Source organism: Hevea brasiliensis, chromosome 8 (genome assembly GCF_030052815.1).
Source record: "Hevea brasiliensis isolate MT/VB/25A 57/8 chromosome 8, ASM3005281v1, whole genome shotgun sequence".
NCBI lineage: Eukaryota > Viridiplantae > Streptophyta > Magnoliopsida > Malpighiales > Euphorbiaceae > Hevea > Hevea brasiliensis.
Genome location: NC_079500.1, coordinates 11,087,033 through 11,113,399, shown reverse-complemented (window position 1 = coordinate 11,113,399; position 26,367 = coordinate 11,087,033). Strand labels below are relative to the sequence as shown.

At 33.2% G+C, this 26,367-nt stretch overlaps 1 protein-coding gene across 1 annotated transcript; it reads right to left on the bottom strand.

Annotated features, from left to right (window-relative positions):
* Nucleotides 1-522: 522 nt before the first annotated feature.
* On the bottom strand, nt 523-4,980 carry LOC110637920 (protein PELPK2-like). Its single transcript, XM_058150654.1, has 2 exons — nt 4,662-4,980; nt 523-797 (listed from the first exon to the last, which is right to left on the bottom strand). The coding sequence occupies exons 1-2, from the start codon at nt 4,978-4,980 to the stop codon at nt 523-525; spliced, it is 594 nt and encodes a 197-aa protein (XP_058006637.1).
* Between the last annotated feature and the right edge of the window lie 21,387 nt (nt 4,981-26,367).

Below are 26,367 nucleotides of genomic sequence, written 5' to 3'. Positions count from 1 at the left end.
TATAGACTAATATTTTGGTTTATTATGTTTAGTCATTATGTAATTACTAGTTTATGATGTATTTCATTTTGGACTTGAAATGAAAGCTTGTAATTTATTATCTATGAATTTTCATATGAATGCAATAGATGATACTTCATTTTGAGATCTCATAAATAGTTGTGAATAATATGATAAAAGAGAATATGATATGGAAATATGTGAGATGACTATGAATATGTTAACAGGTGATAGTGGAACCCACCAGATGCTAATAAAACAGAGGAGGATTTGTCCGGGTCTCCACAGAAACAAGATATATAAAAAAAAAAATTACACATAAATTACCTGACTTAAATGACATTAAAATTTACAATAGACATGACAAGACAAGATAGAGTGCTCCGGCACCGAATGTGGCACTTCTTGCTCGGCTATACAATAGACGAGTAAGGGGCATCACAGATATCATATATGACACTGGAAATGTAGAAAAGTAATCAGAAAATAAAATATTGAAGCATAAATGGTATGGCTATTAATTTAAGGACTAGTAGTTGACTGAGGTGGTGTGACGTCCTTGGGAAGAATTGGTATGGTAGGCAATGTGGGCTTGGGCAACTCATTAGGAAGATGGGGAAAAGGTGGCAATTCAGGTTTTGGCAGAGTAGGAATTTCAGGTTTTAGCAAGGTTGGAACTTCAGGCAATGGTGGAAGCTCAGCATTAGGCAGTGGTGGCAGCTTAGGCAACTCAGGTTTAGGAAGCTCAGGTACCTCAGGCAATGTTGTCTCCAGGAGATGACGCGCCTCTACCCTGACTGTGTGGCAGTTCATCAGGCAAATCAGCAACAGTGGAAATATGAAGAATGAGGCATGAATTTTGGCCATAACTTGGAACAGAGACAAGGACTACTTTAAAAGGTATAAAGAGCTTGCAGCAACTGCTAAATGTTGAAATCTGTGTTGAGTCTTATTTGTGTTAATTTTGCACTTGTGCTGGGCTTTTGTAGGGATATTGGGAAGTAGAAAAATTGGGGAGTTTCAAGTTTGAGTCTGTAGGAAAGCTTGTACGCAGGCAGTTCAACTCCTCACCTGTAAAACTTCCATGTTGGATATAGAAAGTTATCTATTTGACATATTCTTGTTTTCTATCTATTTATGTGGAGATTTCTTGGCTATTTTCCTATTTGCTGCAACCAAACGAAACATTAAACGTATCCATTAGTTTAACTAAACAAGAAGGAAGATTATATTCCAAGCTAAACTATTATAAATATGGAAGCTAGGCTAGCTAGCTGTTGCTTCTTGTTCCATATATAATCAATAAAAAAGCACAAGTCAATTATAGATGTCAAACTTACATATCTTGTAAGTACTGATGTGGCCCAACCGCAAGTGCACGGGTTGTATAAGTAATATAGAAAAGATATCATTCCTATGAAGAGTTTTATTAATGATTGAATTGTTGATATAAAAATTTGACTAATTTGAACTATTTTTAAAATTAAAGCAATATATTGATAGATATTGAAGTGTGAAATCTATATATGCAAAATTAATGATCTAATTAACAATGTGAAGATTCAATTAAATTTGCGGTAAATTAAAAAAAGCAAATTGAAATATAGCAAGATTTGAAATGGCAAGCAATTAAATTTGATTAGAAATTAACAATGATAAAAGGGCAATTCTGGAGTTTGGGAGTTCATATTCAAGCTATTTTGGGATTTTTAAATTGGTTATCCAATCTTATGGAAATTATGGGTTTTAAGGAGATTAATTCTTAAATCCTTTGAATACTCTTTCGAGTGAGACAAAGAGTGCCTTAATCAATCTAATCCTACTTTCGTGGAGTTAAAATTAATAAAGACTCATTAAGTTCCTTAATTAATCTGTAAATCCTCTTAATCCCTAGTTTATTTCTAGATCTAAGTTAATTAAGTCTAATTTCTTGCTTATCTATCACAAGGCTTTCTCCTTTCGGTGCTTCAATCATAGATTAAAAATAATACTTAATGTGATCCTACATTAAACATGTCATTGAGCACACAAAAAATGGATAAAACTTCATTAAAACCACAAAATATGGATTACCCAATCAAAATCCATAAAATATCTCCAATATTACATCTCAACTCTAGAATCTATTGAAAATTATTCACTATCCATAATATTTACGTGAAATTCTGAGTAAATATGGAAATAAATCTTAAATCTAAGTTAAGAACTAAGAAACCCAATGCCAGAAAGGTAGGAAATAAGGAAGAAAGGAAGAAAACTCCAAATCTGGTTCAGAAATGGAGAAGTGACATTTTTGCTCTGTTTTTCTGACTCTTCCTCTGCTGCTGCTCTTTTCTTTCCTTTTTCTCTCTCCTTTCTGAAATGAGATAATGACATATTTATATCTTTTTGACAAGTAGCCCTAAAATGGCGTGTTTGAGGAGGAGTTCACGTGAGGAAATCTTCTGCCAACTCATTATGAAGAGTTGCACAAGTTGTGCAAGTTTCTTATGCAGGTTCTATGCAAAATTGGTGGTTCCAGGTGCTTCCCGTGATTTTGCATAAGCTATGCAAGTTAGTTGTGCAGTTTTTTTTCAAGCTTTGGAGTCTTCTATGAAATTGCATAAGTGGACTGCATAAGTTATGCAGGCCCTTATGCAGTTTTAGGCAGGTTTAGGGCTCTCTGCGTGAAGCTGCATAAGCAAAGAATGGATCTGTATAAGTTATGCAACATCTTATGCAAGTTTCGGCCATTTTGATTGTCTCCTCCATGAAGCTGCATAAGCAGAGTGCGAGACTGCATAAGTTATGCAGTTTTTCGTGAGTTGCATAAGAAGGGCGTAAATCTGCATAAGTTATGCAGCAAGTTATGCACATTTCCGTGAAGCTGCATAAACAAGGAGTAAATCTGCATAAGTTACACAGCAAGTTATACACATTTTCGTGAAGCTGCATAAGCAATGAGTAAATCTGCATAAGTTATGCAATAACTTATGTAGGTTTTGGCATATCTGGAAAATTGCTTCTTCTCCCTGTGCAGAACTGCACAATTTACGCAGTAAGTTATGCATATTTCGGCCACTTTGCATTCTTCAACTTTCAAGTTTTGTTTTTGATATCTTTGGCTGTAGGAATCACTATTTATTGGCATAATTTCTTTTCAGTCCTTCAAAAACACCATTTTCCCTACAAAACAAAGCAAAATTACAAATTAACTCAAAAATTGACAATTATGGAAAACTATCTAAATAACTAATAAAATTGGCGAAAAGTAACTAACAAGTGACTGAAATGGCCATGAAATTTAACCTAAATGACTATACAAAATACATGTATCAAGTACATGTACATCTCTTGGCAAATTTAATTAATAGGAACTCTAACTTTCAAATTGGGTGTTTTATTAATATGTATGGTAAGCTTATCTCATAAAACAACAACATCTAAATCTTAACCCCAAATTAATTGGAATCAGCTATATGAATCAGCTTGTTTGGTCATTCAACTTTGTTATCACTATGTCTGTTATTTGATGAAAAAAAATAATAAAAAATACAAACTTTGGCAAATCCTTCTTAGTAATTAGCAAAAAAAATTTATTGGATAACATTGCCCTTTGATAAAATTGTGTAAATATTAAATGATGCTAAGTTTATTGGATAAGCACCTTTATTTATTTTGATGTCTTTCTTATTCTTAATATTTGATTTCATTGTTGGTTTCTTAAAATAATTGTGTTATATTTTTCAAAATTTACATAGATTATGCATATGTTAGTAAGGAAAATTTTAGCTAGAAACCAGTATTTTATATTGGAATATCTAATAGCATTGCTTTTTTTAGTATCTGAATATATATTGATTTTATTTTTCAATTAATTTTTTTATAAAATTAAATTTGTAGCATATACTTATTGTTAATTAGTTATTGTTTAGAGAAAATACTGTTAATTTAGTTACAGGTTACACTGATCCTATTTAAGAAGGATGGACATGACAACCAATTTTTTGACACTAAAATTAGCAATTAAATTTTTTTATTGCTAATTTTTTTTATAAATTTATTTTTTATTTTATTGTAAATTTATTTCTAATTAGCAACAGAATAATTTATTATTAATTTTTATGATTAATCTATTTATTTTTTTTATGACTCTTGATATTCAGTGACTATTTTTGGAGCCGAGCTATTGTCAAGCCCATATAGAGAACTATTTACTTTTTTTTACTGTTACTAAAAATAAAACTTCCTAATAGAATTGAAAAAACGGCCAAATTAAGATTTTTTTCTTTCAACTAAACCAATATTTATTCCACCATTGAAATCTTTTTGTTATTTAGAAAATGTCTATGATAAAAAAAAATGAATAAGGCAATAGTGCCACAATGTCATTTCAATAAAAATACAATATAATAGCTAGTAATTAATCATCATGAAAATCTCAAATTATTATTACAATCATACAACCAATGTATCATAACAAGCAGCTAAAATACTCAAACCCATAAAATAAATGAAGAACAAGCTATCAGAGACTATATGAGTCACAAGGAACTCTGCAGAAAGTAACAAAGGGAAGTAGTAGCAGTCTTCCAATATGCATATATAAATCTAGTCCAAGTTTCGAATCTCCTCCCACAAAGTGAACTGACGACCAATGAAAATATCAATGATTTAGTTACCAGGTGGTGGAGAAAGGAATGGGATGGAAGGAATTGTTGGGATAGTGGGGATTGTGGGGATGTTCGGCAATGGAGGCAAAGCAAGCTTCGGAACAGTAGGCAAGCTTGGAAGTGGAGGCAGTGTAGGGTTAGGCAGAGATGGGTTTGTAGGCATAGTGGGCTGAGGAAGAGTTGGAACACTAGGCAATGGTGGCAGTGTAGGCTTTGGAAAATTTGGTACTGAAGGTGGCAATTGCTGAAGATGACGAGCAGCCAAGCCAACTTCAAATGATAAAGCAATGAAGAATGCAGCAAAGATCAAGCACTTGAAAGAAGCCATTGTGTTGATATAGATCTTAAAGGAAATTAAAGATCTTTGTTATGTTTAGAATGAGGAAAGCAAACTCAGGTTTTAGGATTATATAGGAATTGAGGTAGACTTGGGTAGTTGATGTCGTTGGGGAAAACTTTGAAACTCTTCAAGTTGGTGTTTCTGGTTAGCTAAACTTCCAAGTTACAAGTTGGCCAATGTAGTTGTAGTTGGCTAAATATTGAAGTTAGAATATAATAAAATGCAAGCAGGTCAAAATATGCTGATACATAAATGAAGCAACCATGCATGCCACCAAACAAATCATCAAAATAGCTTTTTGTCACTGCAGGTCAATCTAAACATCCTCTTGGAAATCCTTGTGTAATGCGTATTTGGCTGTTTAGCTATACAAATATCTCTCTTTTAGTCAAGGTTTTCTGGAGAGTTCGGGGTTAAATCAATAGACTATTTATCGTCAATACTGTTTAATAAATATTAAATTTTATGTAATTAATTCATTTTATAAATATTAATATATTAATTTTAATATTAATATATTGAATTAATATTATATTATATATCATTTAATAAATATTAAATTTACGTTATGTAACTAATAATTTTTTGCACATTAATATTAATATACTAATATTAAAATAATATAAAATTAAATAAATTAATAATATAATATGTCAAACTTTAAATTATTAAATATAATATTTTTATAAATTAATTTTAGTATATTAACTTGCATATCAAAATATGTCCTTTTAATATTTGATGAAGTTGTCTAATTTATTTTTAAAGGAAAACTACTATTTATTCTCTATATTTTAATAAAATTACTACTTCATCCTTATATTTTAAAAAATATAATATTTAGTTTATGTATTTTATTTTCATTAAACTATTTACTCCCTCCTTCAAATTTCCCATTATTTATATTATTCACACTACTATTTAAACCCTCTATTTTAAAAAAACTAATTAGTTAATTTCTGTATTTTGAAAAACACTATTATTTAGTTTTTTTATTTTAATTAAACTAATTAATTGGTTCAGGTATTTTGAAAAATATTTTTTTAGATAAAAATAGATATTTCGTTTTGTGGAGATTAAATCTGAATTTATATTTTTTTTTCAAATTGCTAATTTCTTGAACATCATTTTTATATTTTCTCCACTGGGAAATAACTTTCCTTCATTATTTAGAAATTCAATAAAATTGAATAACTTTTTTTTTGTAGACAATTTGTACAATTTTTATCAACAGATAAAAAAAAAAAGAAAATGAGGGGGAGAAAGTGTTGGTGTAAATGAGAAAAAACATAGAGAGAGAGAAATAAGGGGGGATAATAAAGAAATAAGAGGGAGAGGATTATGATAGTTTATATATAAAAAATAATTATAGAACTAAATAGTTAATAGAGTCAAATTACAGAGATTAACTAATATATTTCTTTAAAATATGGAGACTAACTAATTAATTTAACTAAAATAGAGATACTAAATAATAAGTTAATTTGTATTAAATAATAAAAAAATTGATGAATAAACTAAATAATTTAATAAAAATAAAATATAAGAATTAAATAATATATTTTTTAAAATATAAAAATTAAATAATTAATTTCATTAAAATATAAAAATTAATTAATAATTTACTTTATTCTTAAACTCTAATCAATAATACTTAGTTTTAGTGGATTATCTTTCTTCAAAATTGACTATCCAAAAATACTAATAATAAACTTAGATTGGGAGTTTAGAGTTTTGTAGAATCAGACATATAATATTGCGTTTGAAAGGTCAAAAAACCATAAAGTATAGTTATATAATGTTTTTTTCCTGTTGAGGATTATCACGTGTCACTAACTACAACTAATAATTATCACGTGTATAAAATGATTTAAAAAAAAAAGAATTAAAAAAAAAAACAGAGATCGAAACCCACTCTACCCATATAATCAATGAATGGGCCGCCCAAGTCACCGAGTTTGGCCAAATCTCATAAATTTTCATTTTTAGGGATAGTCTATATTGGTCATAGCTCAATTCCATTCTTAATTGAGCCAAATGGACCGATCAAAATTTAAAACAATGCTTTTAATCATCAAGATTTATGAAAAAGTTGACAATCAAGGATGATTGATTTTTTCGTTCACTTGACTTTAAACCAAACTTAAATTCAAGATCTCATATCACTAATCAAGGATGATTGATTTTTTAGTCCATTTGGCTCTATCTCATATTTAAATTTGAGATTTCATATACTAAAATATAATACACTTATAAAAAAATAGGTATTTAAATATATTTTCTATTTAAATTAAAACTCTTTAATTTATTTCTAACTAGATTAAGATTTGAAACTCTATAAATACCTATTATATTTTTATTATATAAAAAGTTTTCAAATTTATTTAATGAAGTTTTCTTCTTCATAAAACTGTTTTTGCTTTATTTATCCATAGGCTTTGGATTAAGTTTTGTTTATTTTAAGATTTTGGATTAGTTCTTGCTTAATTTTAAGAGTTTGATCATGCATCGATTTTTTCCCGCACTACACGCTGAGTCAAAAATGATGCGGTGCATAAATCCATACCAAACTAGAAGACTTTTATTTTCCTATTTTCATAAGAACTTCTAGTTTTAGATGGATTCTTTATTTTGTTAGATAAGTTTTATTTATATTTCCTAATTTATTAAGAATTCTAAAATATTACTTCTGTTTAATTTAGGTCTTTAAATATGTTTTATATTTAGATTAGTACTCTTTAATTCATTACTATCTGGATTTAGAATTCTATAAATATCCATTGTATTTTTATTATATAAAAAGTTTTCAGAATTATTTAATGAAGCTTTTTTTCTTCATAAAGTTATCTTTTCTTTATTTATCTTAAATTTTGAATTAAGTCTTGTTTATTTTAAAATAAATTTTATTTACTTTCAAAAGTTCTATCGTGTGTCGATCATTTTTCACTCTACATGACTGCATCACTTGTCATATAAAGATAGTACACGATTGAGTATTTTCAGATATTCACTTCGATCTGTGAACTAATAATAATAATCGAGTTCGAGTTCGAATTCAAATAGGTGATTTTCGTGACTACCTAATAGTTACCCATTCTTATTGGCAATAGGAATGGGTAACTATTAGGTAGGCGTGTTATGGCAATAGGCTATTGCCATAACGCCCGCCTAAATCTTCAGCTACATAAGTTCATTCATAGCGCTGCTTGTTTCTCATCGAAAACCACAACAATTCAAAAAATTATTCCTTTAGTACTACAGCAACATCTTCTTAATTATGGCCTCTTTCAACTGTTTTATCCTTGCTTTCTTTGTTTCTTTGTCCTTTTTAAGCATGGAGGTTAGCTTAGCAGCTCGCAATCTTCTGCAATTGCCGTCTTTGCCTTCGGCGTCAAAATTGCCAAATCCTGCAGTGCTACCAATCCCTGCTATTCCAACTCTCCCATAGCCTTCATTGCCAACCGCTCAACCTTCCCTGCCCAACCCCAGTCTACCTCCACTTCCCAGCTTGCCAACCGTGGCTGTTGTGCCAAAGGTCACCTTGCCTTCATTGCCAAACATCCCCTCAATCCCCAATATCACAACTACAATTCCCTCCATCCCATTCCTTTCCCCACCACCAGCCGGAAACTAAACTTTTATATCATGTGTTTTGCAACATCCTCACTTTAGCCTGACCGTACATTTTACTGTTCTGGTAACCAATATCTATCCGGACAGCTAGAATCTCTGAAAATATATTTAAATTAAAGTTAGGAGTCATAAATAACTTAAATAATGATAAGAAAAATTTAGAAAAAATTTTAGAAATAAAATACAATAAAGTTAAATGAGCCAGTGCCCCAGCGATGGGTGACCTAACGGGAAGCGACTGTAAAGACAGTTGTCAACCCTATACCCGTAGGGAAACCTAGTGAATTAATTTTTGAGACTCCAGTGAAGAGTTATTGAGCTTTTGATGACATTAGAATGTCAAGAAAATGTTCCTAGAATTTTATCAATTGGTACAGACAATTTTAGTCCGTTAAGCTAAACGAATAGCATTTTGGTCATTTTACTTTCAGAGATGATTTTTGATCAACTTGTCCAGTTGAGTAAGTGAAATTTATGACATAAAATATGAATTAATATTGGTGAGAAAATAATTAAAAATGAGTAAAAGAAATGAGAAAAGAAAATAAAATGAAAATTGAATTATTACATAAGCCATGATGTCATAATGCATAAATTAAAATTGCCAACAAATAAAATTTTCAACCAATGGGAAATTGCCAAGCTACTTAAAGGGATAAAAACTAAATAAAATGAGACAAAATGAAAAATAAAATCTGCCATCTCCTTCTTCTTCCTAGCTGAACCAAGAGAGAGAGAGAGAGAGAGAGAGAGAGAGAAAGAGAGAGAGAGAGAGAGAGAAAAAACCTCCATTGATATACCTCCATCCACCTTGATAAATCTTGATTCTCACCATATTTCCCCTAATCACTTTCATTAAACCTTCATATTTAACTTAGCTAAGGTGCTTGGGAGCAAAAAAGAAAGGGAAAAATGGAGATTAGGAGTTCTTGAAAACTACTACAAAAGGTAAGTGCACTTAATTTCAAACTATGGTGTTTAAATAATGTAACTTAGTTGAATTAAGTTGTAATTATGAAGAAAAATTGAAGAAATCATGGGTAATGGTTGAAGAGGCAATTCGGCTAGCTTGATAGGAAGGGGAATTAATGTGTTTTTTTTTTTTTTATGTTAAACTCATCTTCTAATGATATTTAACATGAATATGTATAAATTTTTGATGGAGTAGCATGTATTGTGTGATTAAGAGAATTGGAGAATTAGGCTTTTGGGGCTAATTGGGGTTTTGTTGAATTGATGGTAAATTAATGATATAATGGTCAATTAGTGACCATTTGAGGTAAGTTAACCATAAATTAAAGTGAATTATAGCATTAGAGATAGCTTTGGTATACTGCCCTATTGTTTGAATTCTGTACCCTGTGAGTCCAGTGTGCTTAGATGGTTATATCTTGAGTTAGGTTACTCCAATTGGTGCAAGGCCAATTGGAGAGGAAACTGGACACATAATGGTACAATTTTGATGAAGGGACCCTGCCAGAAAACCAATTTAGAATGACCTAAAAATTGCCCCAATCCCGGTGACCAACAAGCTGTCCCTGGAAAATGACTAAATGAACAGTGTTTATTCATTTAGTCATAATTTAGTGTAGAAATGTCCAATTGACCTGAATTTATATCAACGAAAATCTTAGACAATTTAGAATAACTTTCATGAGGAACATAACTCTAAATTTGTAACACCCCTATTTGCATAGCCTGGTATATTTTACTGTTCCAGTGACCGGAGTCGGTCCGGACAATTAAGGGGATTAGAACCACACTTAAGACAACTAGATAAGCCATAAACACAAATAATTAGTAATTGTCAATTTGTTAAGTATAAATAAGAAAAACAAAACATAAGAAGTTAAATGAGCCGAGAGTCACAGCGATGGATGACCTTCTCGGGAAGGATTGCGAAGTCGATTTAAACTCAAATTTTGAACCGTAAAATGTGACGCTGCGGTCCTGAGGACTATTACGAACACAGTGGAAAAGAGAAAATCACGAAAAAGAATTGTTAAGCCAGTCAAATAATTAGGTCAGGGAGTCGGAAGAAATATTGAATTATTTGCAAACCGAGTTGAATCGGCGAGGGCAATTTGGTCAATTGACCCCAAGACTGACTCCTGACCTAACTGTCAAATAAAATCGGAGAAACGAAAATTTCGGACTCGGGAATTAAATTAAAGAACTAGTAGAAAAATAAATAAAAAAAAAGAGAAAATGAAAAAGGTGTAGGGAGATGACATCATGCATGATGCCATAAAGATTATAATTAAAAAATTTAATTAAATTGATTTTTGGGTCTTTTAAAAGACAAAAGACATAAAGAAAGAAAAAAAAAAATCCAAAGTCTTCTTTTTTTCCCTAGTTGCCGTCTCCCATTTCTCTCTCCCTCTCCATTGTTAAACCTCCATTGAAGCTTGTACTCAAGCTCACTTTCCCTCACTTAACCTTAAGATTTTCCATAAACACTTCATCAAAACTTATTACCTCAACCTAAGAAGAGGATTGAAAGAGCAAAGAAAAAGAAAAAGGAAGAGAATTGAAGCATTGGTCATCAAAGATTGAGGTTAGTGATTTAAGTTGCAAAATTAGTTTATTAGTTGTGTTTATAGCTTGATTGACTTAGAAATAAACTTAAAATGAAATGAAATAAATTGTTGAGGGACCAAGCTGAATTTCAGCCAACATGTGTATGGGGGATTACTGCATGGTTTGATTGATTTGAATGGATATATGAACCTCAATTAGTTGAGTGATTATGGTTAAAGACTTTGAATTAGCTAAATGCAACAATTTAGTGTGGTTAGGGTTTGGACACTTAGGGTTTAGAGACCAAAAATGCGAGAAATTAGTAAATGATGTCTTTGACCTAGTTTGAAGTGAAAAATGGTCATTTGTGACCAAATGAAATGTGTTGGAAGGGTTGGAGTTGAGACTAAATTCGGACTCAATGTGGTCATGTTGCTGGCAGCATGACCAAGGTCCCTTTGAGGGACCAAAAATGAAAATTTACAAGTCCAATTGGTATGAGACCAATTGGGAATGAAAATTGACACTAAATGACACAATTTTCATTTAGGAAGCATGCCCAAAAAGTGACCAAAACCTAGTGAACAAATTGACCAAACTTGGAAAATCTCAGTCTGCCCTGTACAAACTGACCAAATGAACAGTATTTATTCATTTGGCTATAACTTGAGTTAGGTAGGTCTAAATGACCTGAAATTTTACCACTGGACAGTTGAGGTATAAACCTAAAACTTTCATGAAGAACACAAATACAAATTTGGCCATTAACCAAGTCATTTGGCCACCCAAATTTGATGACCTAAAACTGCCAGAACAAAAATTTGCCCAGAAAACTAGGTTGAATCCAATCCGGCAGCCATGGTTCAAATGGCTATAACTTGAGCTACAAAACTCCAATTGGAGTGATTCAAAAAGGAGAATAAACTTAAGACAATAGGGAAAATTTTCTATGAAGAAAGTTTTGCCAAATTCCAACAGTAAAATGACTAATAGAATAGTGCAACCTTAGACACTAAAATTAAAAATTTATCAAATTTGCCTAAAAGACTTAGAATTTGAGTAAACAACCAAAACCAACAAATTTAGTGACCAAAATATGGTATGTGGGTGAAGTTGGAATTCTCATACCTATTAAGCCTTAGAAAGTCAACAATTCGACTTGAATAGTATAGTGAATAGTAAACCCAAAACACAAAATTTAAAGAACGTCAAGTTTAGCACATTAGAGCTAGGTATAAGTAAATGTAAATTTATTTTTGGATAATGATGAGTTATGATACTGAAATAATGTGAAACTGTGTGTTTCAGTGAAAAAGAATGCAGGGAAAGAACTCGAGGAATCAAGTCAAGGCCAAGAGGCGACTCGCTTAAGGTTTGTGCACAACGTATAATTTCTGTAAATTAATTTCTGCATATTGTTTTGAATAATTTGAAATAGTGAATTGTGACATTATTTATGATGCTTTGATTTAAATTGCTGTAAGTTATTGTGTATATTTGAAATGGCAATGTTTGGTAAATTGTTAAGGTAAGTTTTGAAATCACAGTGTCATGACCATATATTTGAACACCTCACTAGCATGACTAGTGGGGGTAATCAGTTTCGAATTTTGATTCCTTCTCTGGATGAAGTGTTGAGGTGTGCCAGTAGAAGAGGAATTTGAATGGATATCCATATATTTGAGCTAGCTAGCCTTGTGATGTGACTTCTCCTTAGCCTCTGGCTATTGAGATTATATTTGTTTCGAATGGCAGGATATAATTGTGGGTTTTATGAAATGTGTTTTGGTGCTTCGAAATGAACTTGTTTGGATTAAAATCTCATAATTCATATTTTGTATTTAATTCTCATGTTCAGTTCAATTTTTGAATAAATGTGATTTAAATTCTGCATAAAGATTATTTTAGTATGTTGTGCACCACTGAGTCCTAGTACTCAGCGATAGCTGTTATTGCTGTCGCAGATTTAGAGACTAGAGGAGCAGCAGAGTGAGCTGCTGAGGATTGTGGAGCGACTTACCCTAAAGTTATATCGGGTATAATTTATACCCCGACTGTAAATATTTATTTTGATGTTTGTGATGCACATAAATGTATGGACATGTAAAATGGGTCTTGAGCAGTTTGTACAAAGTTTGTATAAAGTTTGTAATAAAATTTAGTTTGAATTTCTTTTAATGTAAATTTTTGCAATGATGTATATAAATTACTTTGTCATTAATGAAATATGAATGGTAGCATTTTATTTTGAATTGAATGAAATTCATTAATGGTATTTGATGATTGTTGGATATTGGAAATGGTGGATTTGAATTTTGGAAGTTGATAATGTGTTGAAATTGATTGAGATGATTATGAATTTGAAGAAGTTGTTGAGAAAAATTATTGGAAGTGTTTTTTTTTTTTTCCAGGTATTTGAAAAGCTATTTTCTCAAAATACAGACGGAACTCTGCCAAAATTTTTATAAAATTTGCGAAAAAATAAAATGAGCCAAAAATTTCAACTCACTTTCAACTTTAATTAAATGTTTTGATACCAATTAGAAAATGCTCACCACTTATTAAAAATAAGAAAATTGTTTTAAAATCTCTTGTAGGGTACTTAATGAGTTATCGGTAGGTGACGTTCGATAGTTCATTAGGTATTCTACGGGATCATGTTATGCCTTACAGAAGGGTAAGGTATGACATGTTTTAGTGGTATCAGAGCAAATTTTTTGAAGTATGTTTTAACTTGAGAATTTGTGTCTTTTCTTTGTTAAGTACAACTGCTCAATGTCCATATTTGTTACATACAGTACATTACATCATAAATATGAACTAACGGAGGGAAATCTCCATGTGTTACTTGTTCAGGAGATACCCTAACTTCAGATTTAAATGGAAGAAGGAGATCGCTCAGTTGAGCAATCTGTTGAAGCTGAGGCACATGGGGAAGCCCCAGCTTTACAGAAAGTCAGTGGATCAGTAGCACCAACCCCACAAATGCACAGTTTTCTGCACATTTTGCACAGCAGATGGCTGCGATGTTTCAATAAATGGCTGGGGGTATGCTTGCTGAAGCTCCACCCTAGACACCTGTGGCACAACCACTACCTCCAGCCAGACAGTATGATAAGTTATTGAAGTATGGGGCTACAGAATTTAAGGGTACAGTGGACCCTTTAGAGGCAGAGCAATGGCTTGAAAGGATGGATAGAGTATTTAAGAAGCTGCACTGCCAAGATGAACTGAAGTTTGAATACTCTGTGTCACTACTGTAAAGGGATGCATATGATTGGTGGAAGACCATCCCCCACAGCTTTGCTGAACCATCAGTACTAACCTGGGATGACTTCATCAGAGAATTCAAGCAAAAATATGTCCCAGACGCATATGTGGATTAAAAGTTGCAAGAATTTCTGAGTCTGAAGCAAGGGAGTAAATCAGTGGCAGAATATGACAGGGAGTTCTCCTGCTTAAGCCATTATGCTGGGAGTCTCCTTTCTACCAGCAAGGAAAGATGCAAGAGATTTAAGACTGGTTTGAAGCCCAGTTTGAGGATGCAAATTGTGGGATTCAGGCACAGCAACTTCTCAGAACTCATGTCTTAAGCACTTGAGCTAGAAAGGATTGAATCAAAAGCGACCCCAATAAAAGAAAAATCAGAAAAAGTTGAAAGATCAGAGAAAGACAAAGGGGAAAAATCAGTTGAACAGAGTTCTGGTGGGATTTCTGGAAAGAAGAAGAAATTTAGTGGACCTAGCAGGGGTCGAGGTGGAAGATTTGGTAGGGGCAGATTTTCTGGACAGAGACCCCCTAGGTCTGGTCAGCAGTCGAGTAAGGGTTCATATTCTACCCACCCCTGTGAGACTTGTGGCAAGATTCATGGGGGGAAATGCTATTGGGCCACTGAAGCCTGTTTTAACTGTGGAGGCAAGGGATATTTAGCAAAAGATTGGACTAGTGCTCCTAAATATGGTCCTGCTCCTACTACTGTCGAGGGATCTATTCAGAGTCCTGCTCCCAGAGGTTCACAATCAGTTAGCAAAGGAAGAGGCAGAGGTAGAGGCAGTGCTTCAGGCAGTCAGAGCACTGTTGGTCAGTCAGCACAAGGAAGTGCGTCAGCCAGAGTTTACACGATGAGACAGCGAGAAGAGGCTGAGACTTCTGATGTTGTAGCTGGTACATTCTCTATCTCTGATCAAGAAGTATTTGTGTTGTTTGATTCGGGTTCGACCCATTCATATGTTAATGCTAGCATAGTCAGTTCACTTGCTGTTCCATGTGTCCAAATGAGTTTTGAAGTGCTAGTAACTAGTCCGTTAGGACAAGAGGTCCGGGTCAACAGAATTTATAGAGACTGTCCTTTGGTGATCCAAGGACATGTTTTTCTGTCAGATTTGATTGAAATGCCCTTCAGAGAGTATGATATTATCTTGGGCATGGATTGGTTAGCCAGGCATCATGCCATAATTGACTGTAGACTGAAGACAATTACTTTTGGTTTCCTCTGTATGGTGATGTGGTAATACATGGGGAGAGGCATTTATTTCCATCAAACATCATTTCGGCTGCACTTGCCAGAAGAATGATCAGAAAGGGGTGTGACGTATACTTGGCACATGTGATAGACACCCAAGTGGGTAGCCCAGCACTGAGGGACATCCCTACAGTATGTGACTTTCCGGATGTATTTCCTGATGAATTGCCAGGATTACCTCCAGAAAGAGAGGTGTAGTTTGAAATTGATGTTATGCCTGGTGTGGACCCAATCTCCATAACGCCATATAGAATGGCACCTGCAAAATTGAAAGAGTTGAAAGTGCAGTTGCAAGAATTGCTTGACAAGGGCTTTATCCGCCCCAGTGTGTCACCTTGGGGAGTGCCAGTGTTATTTGTTAAGAAGAAAGATGGCACTCTCCGCTTATGTATTGACTATCGGCAATTGAATAGGTGACGATAAAGAATAGATATCCATTGCCCCGTATTGATGACTTGTTTGATCAGTTGAGGGGTGCAGCTGTGTTCTCCAAAATTGACCTAAGATCAGGTTATTATCAGCTGAAAGTATAAGAGCAGAGCATTTCTAAAACTGCCTTCAGAAACTGCTATGGCCATTATGAGTTTTTGGTCATGCCATTCGGGTTAACTAATGCTCCGGCTGCTTTTATGGATCTGATGAACACTATCTTCAGACCATACCTCGACCAGTTTGTTGTGGTATTTATTGATGATATATTGGTCTATTTGAGGAATGCAGAAGAGCATGATAGACATCTGCGGATTGTACTGCAGACTTTGAGGGAGAAACAGCTATACGCTAAATTGTCGAAGTGTGAATTTTGGCTGAAGGAAATATCTTTCTTGGGGCATGTAGTATCAGAAGAGGGCATCAAGGTAGATCCAAGTAAGATTGAAGCTATCCTTAATTAGAGGCCACCCAGAAATATCACAGAGATTCGCAGTTTTCTGGGTTTAGCTGGATACTACCGTAGATTTGTGAAGGGATTCTCCATGTTGGCATCTCCATTGACTAAGCTGCTTAGAAAAGATGTGAAATTTTAGTGGACGGATAAATGCCAATAGAGTTTTGATGAATTGAAGAGGTGTTTGACTAAGGCCCCAGTCCTGACTTTACCTACTCCGGATAAAGAATACACCGTTTACAGTGATGCTTCTCACAATGGGTTAGGCTGTGTATTGATGCAAGATCGAAATGTCATTGCCTATGCATCACGCTAGCTAAAACCGCATGAGAGGAATTATCCAACACATGATTTGGAGCTTGCAACTATAGTGTTTGCTCTTAAGATTTGGAGACACTATTTGTATGGGGAAAAGTGTTACATCTACACAGATCATAAGAGTTTGAAGTATTTGGGGACCCAGAAAGAGTTGAATTTGTGACAGAGGAGATGGTTAGAGTTGATAAAAGATTATGATTGTCTAATAGACTATTAGCCAGGGAAAGCTAATGTTGTGGCTGACGCTTTAAGTCGTAAGACTATGGCAAGTCTACGGGTTACTCCTTTGTCTATGGTACATGAGTTAAGATCATTGCATGCCATCTTAGAGATTAATGATGACGGGCAGACAGTAGTTGCATGGAATGTACAACCAATGTTGATTGATCAGATCAGAACGGCTGCTCAGAATGACCAGAAGTATCAGAAATTATTGGAAGAAGTCCGACAGAGCAAGAAACCAGAATTCTCAATCAGAGATGATGGTCTACTGCTACACCAGGGCAGAATATATATTCCTAATGATGTTGATTTGAGGCAGATCATATTGAAGGAAGCACATGAGTCTCCTTTTACCATGCATCCTGGTGGCACAAAAATGTATAGAGGGCTAAAGGAGCATTACTGGTGGATGGGTATAAAAAGGGATGTGGCAGAGTTTGTATCCAAATGCCTAACTTGTCAGCAAGTGAAGGCAGAGCATCAAGTACTCGCTGAGTTGTTACATCCACTACCAGTACCAGAATGGAAATGGAAGAAAATAACAATGGATTTTGTGATGGGACTTCCGAGGACACAGAAGAGTCATGATGCAGTATGGGTCATGGTTAACAGACTAACCAAGTCTGCTCATTTTTTGTCAGTCCGGATGGACTACAGTTTAGAAAGATTGGCCAGGTTGTATATTGATGAGATTGTGAGACAACATGGAGTGCTAGTAACCATCGTATCAGACAGAGATCCTAGGTTCACTTCTAGATTCTGGGGTAGTCTTCAGAGAGCCCTAGGAACTAGATTGAACTTCAGTACTGCATTCCGCCCACAGACAGATGGCCAGTCTGAGAGGGTAATTCAGATCTTGGAGGACATGCTACGGGCTTGTGTGATTGAGTTTGAGGGCAGTTGGGACACACACTTGCCTTTGATTGAGTTTGCTTACAACAACAGCTATTAATCAAGCATTGGGATGCCTCCATATGAAGCCTTGTATGGCAGAAAATGTAGAACCCCGTTGTGTTGTGATGACGTGGGTGAAAGAAAGATGATTGGACCCGAAATTGTTCAGCAAACTGAAGAGAAGATCAGGCTGATCAGAGATCGACTTAAAACTGCATCAGACTGGCAGAAGTCCTATATTAATTTGAAGAGAATATATATTGAGTATGCAGTGGGTGAGAAAGTTTTCCTAAGGTTTACCCTTGGAAGAGAATTATGAGATTCAGCAGAAAGGGGAAACTGAGTCCTCGTTTCATTGGGCCATATGAGGTTCTGGAAAGAGTGGGTCCTTTGGCATATCGTTTGGCACTACCTCCAGAGTTGGAGAAGATACATAATGTCTTCCATGTGTCTATGTTGAGGAGGTATCGATTAGACCCATCTCATGTACTACTAGTAGAGGAAATTGAAGTGAATCCAGACCTCACATATGAAGAAGAACCCATAGAGATTCTGGCTTAATGAGGTAAAGCAGCTACAGAACAAGCAAATACCGTTAGTAAAAGTGCTGTGGAACCATCATTCGGGCCAGGAGGCTACTTGGGAACGAGAGGAGGACATGAGGAGACAATACCCACAGCTGTTCAGAGATTGATACCAGGTAAAATTTCGAGACGAAATTTATTTTAAGGGGGGGGGGGGGGAGAATTGTAACACCCCTATTCGCATAACATGGTATATTTTACTGTTTCGGTGACCGAAGTCGGTTCGGATAATTAAGGGGATTAGAACCACACTTAAGACAACTAGAGAAGCCATAAACACAAATAATTAGTAATTGTCAATTAGTTAAGTATAAATAAGAAAAACAGAACATAAGAAGTTAAATGAGCCGAGAGTCACAGCGATGGATGACCTTCTCGGGAAGGATTGCGAAGTCGATTTAAACTCAAATTTCGAACCGTAAAATGTGACGCTGCGATCCTTAGGACTATTACGAACACAGTGAAAAAGAGAAAATCATGAAAAAGAATTGTTAAGCCAGTCAAATAATTAGGTCAGGGAGTCGGAAGAAATATTGAATTATTTGCAAACCGGGTTGAACCGGGGAGGGGCAATTTGGTCAATTGACCCCGAGAGCTGACTCCTGACCTAACTGTTAAATAAAATCGGAGAAACGAAAATTTCAGAGTCGGGAATTAAATTAAAGAACTAATAGAAAAATAAATAAAAAAAGAGAAAATGAAAAAGGTGTAGGGAGATGACATCATGCATGATGCCATAAAGATTATAATTAATAAATTTAATTAAATTGATTTTTAGGTCTTCCATAAGACAAAAGACATAAAGAAAGAAAAAAAAATCCAAAGTCTTCTTTTTTTCCCTAGTTGCCGTCTCCCATTTCTCTCTCCCTCTCCATTGTTAAACCTCCATTGAAGCTTGTACTCAAGCTCACTTTCCCTCACTTAACCTTAAGATTTTCCATAAACACTTCATCAAAACTTGTTACCTCAACCTAAGAAGAGGATTGAAAGAGCAAAGAAAAAGAAAAAGGAAGAGAATTGAAGAATTGGTCATCAAAGATTGAGGTTAGTGATTTAAGTTGCAAAATTAGTTTATTAGTTGTGTTTATAGCTTGATTGACTTAGAAATAAACTTAAAATGAAATGAAATAAATTGTTGAGGGACCAAGCTGAATTTTGGCCAACATGTGTATGGGGGATTATTGCATGGTTTGATTGATTTGAATGGGTATATGAACCTTAATTAGTTGAGTGATTATGGTTAAAGACTTTGAATTAGCTAAATGCAACAATTTAGTGTGGTTAGGGTTTGGACACTTAGGGTTTAGAGGCCAAAAATGTGAGAAATTGGTAAATGATGTCTTTGACCTAGTTTGAAGTGAAAAATGGTAATTTGTGACCAAATGAAACGTGTTGGAAGGGTTGGAGTTGAGACTAAATTCAGACTCAATATGGTCATGCTGCTGGTAGCATGACCAAGGTCCCTTTGAGGGACCAAAAATGAAAATTTACAAGTCCAATTGGTATGAGACCAATTGGGAATGAAAATAGACACTAAATGACACAATTTTCAGAAAGCATGCCCAAAAAGTGACCAAAACCTAGTGAAAAAATTGATCAAACTTGGAAAATCTCAGTCTGCCCTGTACAAACTGACCAAATGAACAGTATTTATTCATTTGGCCATAACTTGAGCTAGGCAGGTCTAAATGACCTGAAATTTAATTAGTGGACAGTTGAGGTATAGACCTAATACTTTTATGAAGAACACAAACAAAATTAGGCCATTAACCAAGTCATTTGGCCACCCAAAGTTGGTGACCTAAAACTGCCAGAACAAAAATTTGCCCAGAAAACTGGGTTGAATCTAATCCGGCAGCCATGGTTCAAATGGCTATAACTTGAGCTACAAAACTCCAATTGGAGTGATTCAAAAAAGAGAATAAACTTAAGACAATAGGGAACATTTTCTATGAAGAAATTTTTGCCAAATTTCAACAGTAAAATGACCAATGGAACAGTGCAACCTTAGACACTAAAACTGAAAATTTATCAAATTTGCCTAAAAGACTTAGAATTTGAGTAAACAACCAAAATCAACAAATTTAGTGACCAAAATGTGGTATGTGGGTGAAGTTGGAATTCCCATACCTATTAAGCCTTAGAAAGTCAACAATTTGACTTGAATAGTATAGTGAATAGTAATCCCGAAACACAAAATTTAAAGAACGTCAAGTTTAGCACATTAGAGCTAGGTATAAGTGAATGTAAATTTATTTTTGGACTAATGATGAGTTATGATACTAAAACACTATGAAACTGTGTGTTTTAGTGAAAAAGAACACCGGGAAAGAACCTGAGGAATCGAGTCAAGGTCAAGAGGTGACTCGCTTAAGGTTTGTGCAAAACGTATAATTTCTGTAAATTAATTTCTGCATATTGTTTTAAATAATTTGAAATAGTGAATTGTGACATTATTTATGATGCTTTAATTTAAATTGCTGAAAATTGTTGTGTATATTTAAAATGGCAATGTTTGGTAAATTGTTAAGATAAATTTTGAAACCACAGTGTCATGACCATATATTTGAACACCTCACTAGCATGACTAGTGAGGGTAATCAGTTTCGAATTTTGATTCTTTCTCTGGATGAAGTGTTGAGGTGTGCTAGTAGAAGATGAATTTGAATGGATATCCATATATTTGAGCTAGCTATCCTTGTGATGTGACTTCTCCTTAGCCTTTGGCTATTGAGATTACATTTATTTCGAATGGCATGATATAACTGTGGGTTTTATGAAATGTGTTTTGCAGCTCAATTGGTGAGAGGCGAAGCAAATCCGTGAGTGATAAGGGTTCGAATCCTAGCTCTGCAGAAGCGAAGGGATTTAATTCCACAAAGCGGACAGTACCTTGTGAGTCGCAGGTCCGGCCTCTAGAAGGGTACGCTGGCAAGAAGGCCACCCATAGAGGGGCTTGAGCTGGGGCCCCCTAAGCCGGGGTGTGACAATTTTAGTATGTTGTGCACCACTGAGTCCTAGTACTTAGCGATAGCTGTTATTGCTGTCGTAGATTTAGAGACTAGAGGAGCAGCAGAGTGAGCTGCTGAGGATTGTGGAGCGACTTACCCTGAAGTTATATCGGGTATAATTTGTACCCCGACTGTAAATATTTATTTTGATGTTTGTGATGCACATAAATGTATGGACATGTAAAATGGGTCTTGAGCAGCTTGTACAAAGTTTGTGTAAAGTTTATAATAAAATTTAGTTTAAATTTCTTTTAATGTAAATTTTTGCAATGATGTATATAAATTACTTTGTCATTAATGAAATATGAATGGTAGCATTTTATTTTGAATTGAATGAAATTCATTAATGGTATTTGATGATTGTTGGATATTGGAAATGGTGGATTTGAATTTTGGAAGTTGATAATGTATTGAAATTGATTGAGATGATTATGAATTTGAAGAAGTTGTTGAGAAAAATTATTGGAAGTGCTTTTTTTTTAGGTATTTGAAGAACTGTTTTCTCAAAATACAGACGGAACTATGCCAAAATTTTTATAAAATTTGTGGAAAAATAAAATGGGCCAAAAATTTCAACTCGCTTTCAACTTTAATTAAATGTTTTGATACCAATTAGAAAATGCTCACCACTTATCAAAGGTAAGAAAATTGTTTTAAAATCCCTTGTAGGGTACTTAATGAGTTATCGGTAGGTGAAGTTCGGTAGTTCATTAGGTATTCTATGGGATCATGTTATACCTTACAGAGGGGTAAGGTGTGACAAAATTTTAATCAGAACTTAATGAAATTATCCACCAAAGTCAGGATACTAAAACTGCTAGAATTGATTCTGACCAGAAGTTCTGGAAAAATTTCAATCCGGACAATTGTGGTATTTAGGCCATAACTTGAGCTACAAACCTCCAAATGGAGTGATTTAAAAAGAGAATTAAATTAGATACATAAATAAACAACTTTCATGAAGAAAGTTTTATCAAATTTTCATTGTAGCAAGGTCCAATGGAATAGTAAACATGGACCTCAAATTCTAGAAATTTAAAATAAAACCTAGGAGGCTAGAAATTGAGTTTGGCAATTAATGCCAACAAAAATAAAAGTCAAAACATAGTATTTTGATGAACTTAGAATTAACAAATCTATTAAATATTAAAAAGTCAACATTTGTGTGAAATAGTCCAATGAATAGTAACCTCTACACTACAAATATAAGTAATTACATAATTTACTGTATAAAATGCCCTAGTATGCCTAGAAAGATTGGGTTGGATAGGTTGGCATGCCAATAGAGTTCTGTTAGCAGTACTACATATGGTTTCACACCATTCTATGTTTTATGGCCTTCTGTGCCAATCTGTGATATAATAGCCTTTGGCTATTTTGATTGTGTTTACTATATTTGGCCTCATGCCTAATAATTATTATAGCTTATTAGCTGTTCTGTTACATTTTGGGAGATACTTTGTGACCGATGGTGTAATGGCTTGAGGTACTTGGCACCCAGTGCCAGTTTGCCTGTTTATCTAGTCCATTCTACTAGTATAGGTTACTTGGGCAATCAAAATAAATCTTAATAAATTTTAATCAAATAATTAACATAAAAAGTACCAGATTAATAATACTACAAATAATTATCAGAAACTCAGTCTGCATAAAATATCAGCATACATTCTGCTTATCCATTTTATTGTAGCTATTTTATTTTATATTGGCACCACTAAGCTGTACTGCTTAGCGTGTCGCTGTTTGCAACGCGTAGTACTGGAGACACGGAGCGAGAACCTAGCAGACCCCAGACTGGGTGAGAGTCCGATCTGCTAGAGTTTAGTGTTACCTCATATCTGCAGTGCATTTGTATTTTGTATTTTGTATTTTGTAAAGTTTTGTAATTAGACTTTTATTTTTTCATGTACATTATAAACTCATGTAATTATGTTTTGATATAATTATTTATAAATTGTGTTCATTAATAAAAATTTGAGTACTTCTTCATAAATTAAACATGTGTATTATATAAAACTGAAGGAATGAGATTGTGAAATTGAGGAACTATGATATGATTAATATTATGGGATTGTGTTGAAATTTTTGAGAATGAGATTTGGGTTGATATTTGGAGTTGTGTGGGTGGAGAAAAATTATTGGAAGTTTTTAAAAAGGTTTTGAAGAACTATTTTTTCAAATTACAACAGGCACTCTGTTGGATTTTCTATAAAATTTGAAAAAACTCCTAATTAAATAAAATTTTAATAAATGACATAAATGTCAAAAATTTCATTTAGTGACCTTTAATAAATACATTAAGAAATAATAAATTGATTTGGAAAATGGAATAAGACAAGATAAGGTGCTTTGACACTCTATGCGATATGCTTTATTCGGCTAGACGGATGAGGGGTGTTACATGTTTGGAGTTTGGATTGTATCTCACCATTGCTTTGGACTATTGAACATCATATTACAAGCGTCCATGTCTCTTTAGTTGCATCTCTTGGAACCTGGGCAATTTCCGTTTTTGTTTTTACCTATTTGGGCAATTTAGTCTCTACCTTCATCTTCTTATTGTTCACTTTATCATACTGTGTATGATTGCTAGTTTCAAATTCATGGATGTACTGAATTTGAGACATGAGTTGTCACTTCATATTTTTATGTTTAATAACTAATGGTTTTTTTCATCCTCTTGTACTATATAAGCATGGTAAAATTAATAGGTATGACTTATTTTCTAATAATTTATTATTATTTTTTAAGAAAATTTATTAATAGAAAGTTCAAGGAAAACTTAATATGTAACATCTGCCTAACGTTCGGTCAGTAAACCTTCTCACAATATCTAATTTAGGATGACATATGTTAAATGAAAAATTCTGAAATCAAAACAACAGACAAAAGTTCTGAAAAGAAAAGGAGCACCACGGCTAGAGAACAAAAATTCCAGAAATTAATTATTTGCTTTCCAATTGATTTATAATATATAAATTTCATAAATTAATCAAAAACAAAAAAAATATAATAATTACAATTACCTAAATTTGAATGCTTAATTCTATATTTTTCAATGTCGTGAATAATTTCTTTTAAAAACTTTCCTTCTCTCTCAAATCGGGGATAATTTATCTCAAACTAGCTAGTAATCTATTAATCTGGCTAAATTAATGAACAAATTGATTTCCTGTACATGTGATTAAGTGTACAACAATAATAGTATTATATTCTACCTGTTTAGCCAACAATTCAACGACAACAACCTTCAACAAATGACCCTATTTCAACGGAATATTGATAAGAACAGGCTTTGTGCCTCTTCTCCAACTACACGTCTATTCGTCATAGGCACTCCCCATTTGCATCTATATGTAAACTTGATTTCTCTCATCCAATTCCACACATAACTCTTTCTTTGCGCTTATTTTTAGCTCATATATACAATTTCCTCAAACCCTAAGCATTTCCTTATCTTGTTAAGTTTTTTCCTGGTTTATTAATTAATAAAATCTTATTTATTAAAAACAAAATACTAAACCAGTAACATCAATACATCTAATACATATATATGCATGAAAGTTAAGAATTCAAAACTTTTAACAAAAATTTGACACTTAACTTCACTATTAACTGACATCTAGCACAATTAATAAATAATAATTTTAAATTTCACTTTAATTTATTTTTTTAAATATAACTATAATTAATACTATTACATAATGTTTAATTGAATAATTTTATCTTAAAATATATAATTATTGAAATTAGAAATATAAGATAAAATGAAAGATAATGTTTAAATAATAATTTTAAAAAATATATAAATATTTAGAATTTACAAAAGATAAAACATTTGAAATTTAATTAATTTTTATATATTTATACTTAAAGGTTTTGACGGTAAAAAAAATTAATTTTTAATAAATTTTAATCTGTCATTGTACAAAAAGCTATAAATACAAGAATAAAATATAAGAATTTATAAATTGATTTTGTATATCTCAAATTATTGTTTAAAATTAATTTAAGAAAACAATATAAAATATTGATAACGAATTTACATTTCTTGATTCATCATAATTTTTTTATCTAAATTTAATAATTATCATGTATCACTAACTACAACTAATAATTATCACGTGTATAAAATGATTTAAAAAAAAATTTTGATTAAAAAAAAAAAAACAGAGATTGAAACCCACTCTACCCATATAATCAATGAATGGGTCGCCCAAGTCACCGAGTTCTGCCGAATTTCATAAATTTTCATTTTTAGGGATAGTCTAGATTGGTCATAGCTCAATTCCATTCTTAATTGAGCCAAATGGACCGATCTAAATTTAAAACAATGCTTTTAATTATTAAGATTTATGAAAAAGTTGACGCTCAAGGATGATTGATTTTTTAGTCCGCTTGACTTTATTGCAAACTTTAATTCAAGATCTCATATCACTAATCAAGGATGATTGATTGTTTAATACATTTAACTTTATGGGATATTTAAATTTGAGATTTCATATATTAAAGTATAATACACTTGCAAAAAATTAATTTTTATTAAAATATAAAAAAATAAATTCTATATAATTATTAGAAAGACCGGTGAATTTGGCTAACTTCACCCCGAACTCCATTGTGGATAACCCGCCAATTAGATCACAATGATATCAATTACTGAGCATTAATTTTTGATGATCATGGTATGACTTTGTCAGTTATCTATCCATCCCACAACTTCACTTGTCAACCTATAGGTGGAAAGACTCTGAGATGTTGATTGGTGTGCTAACTAGTTACCAT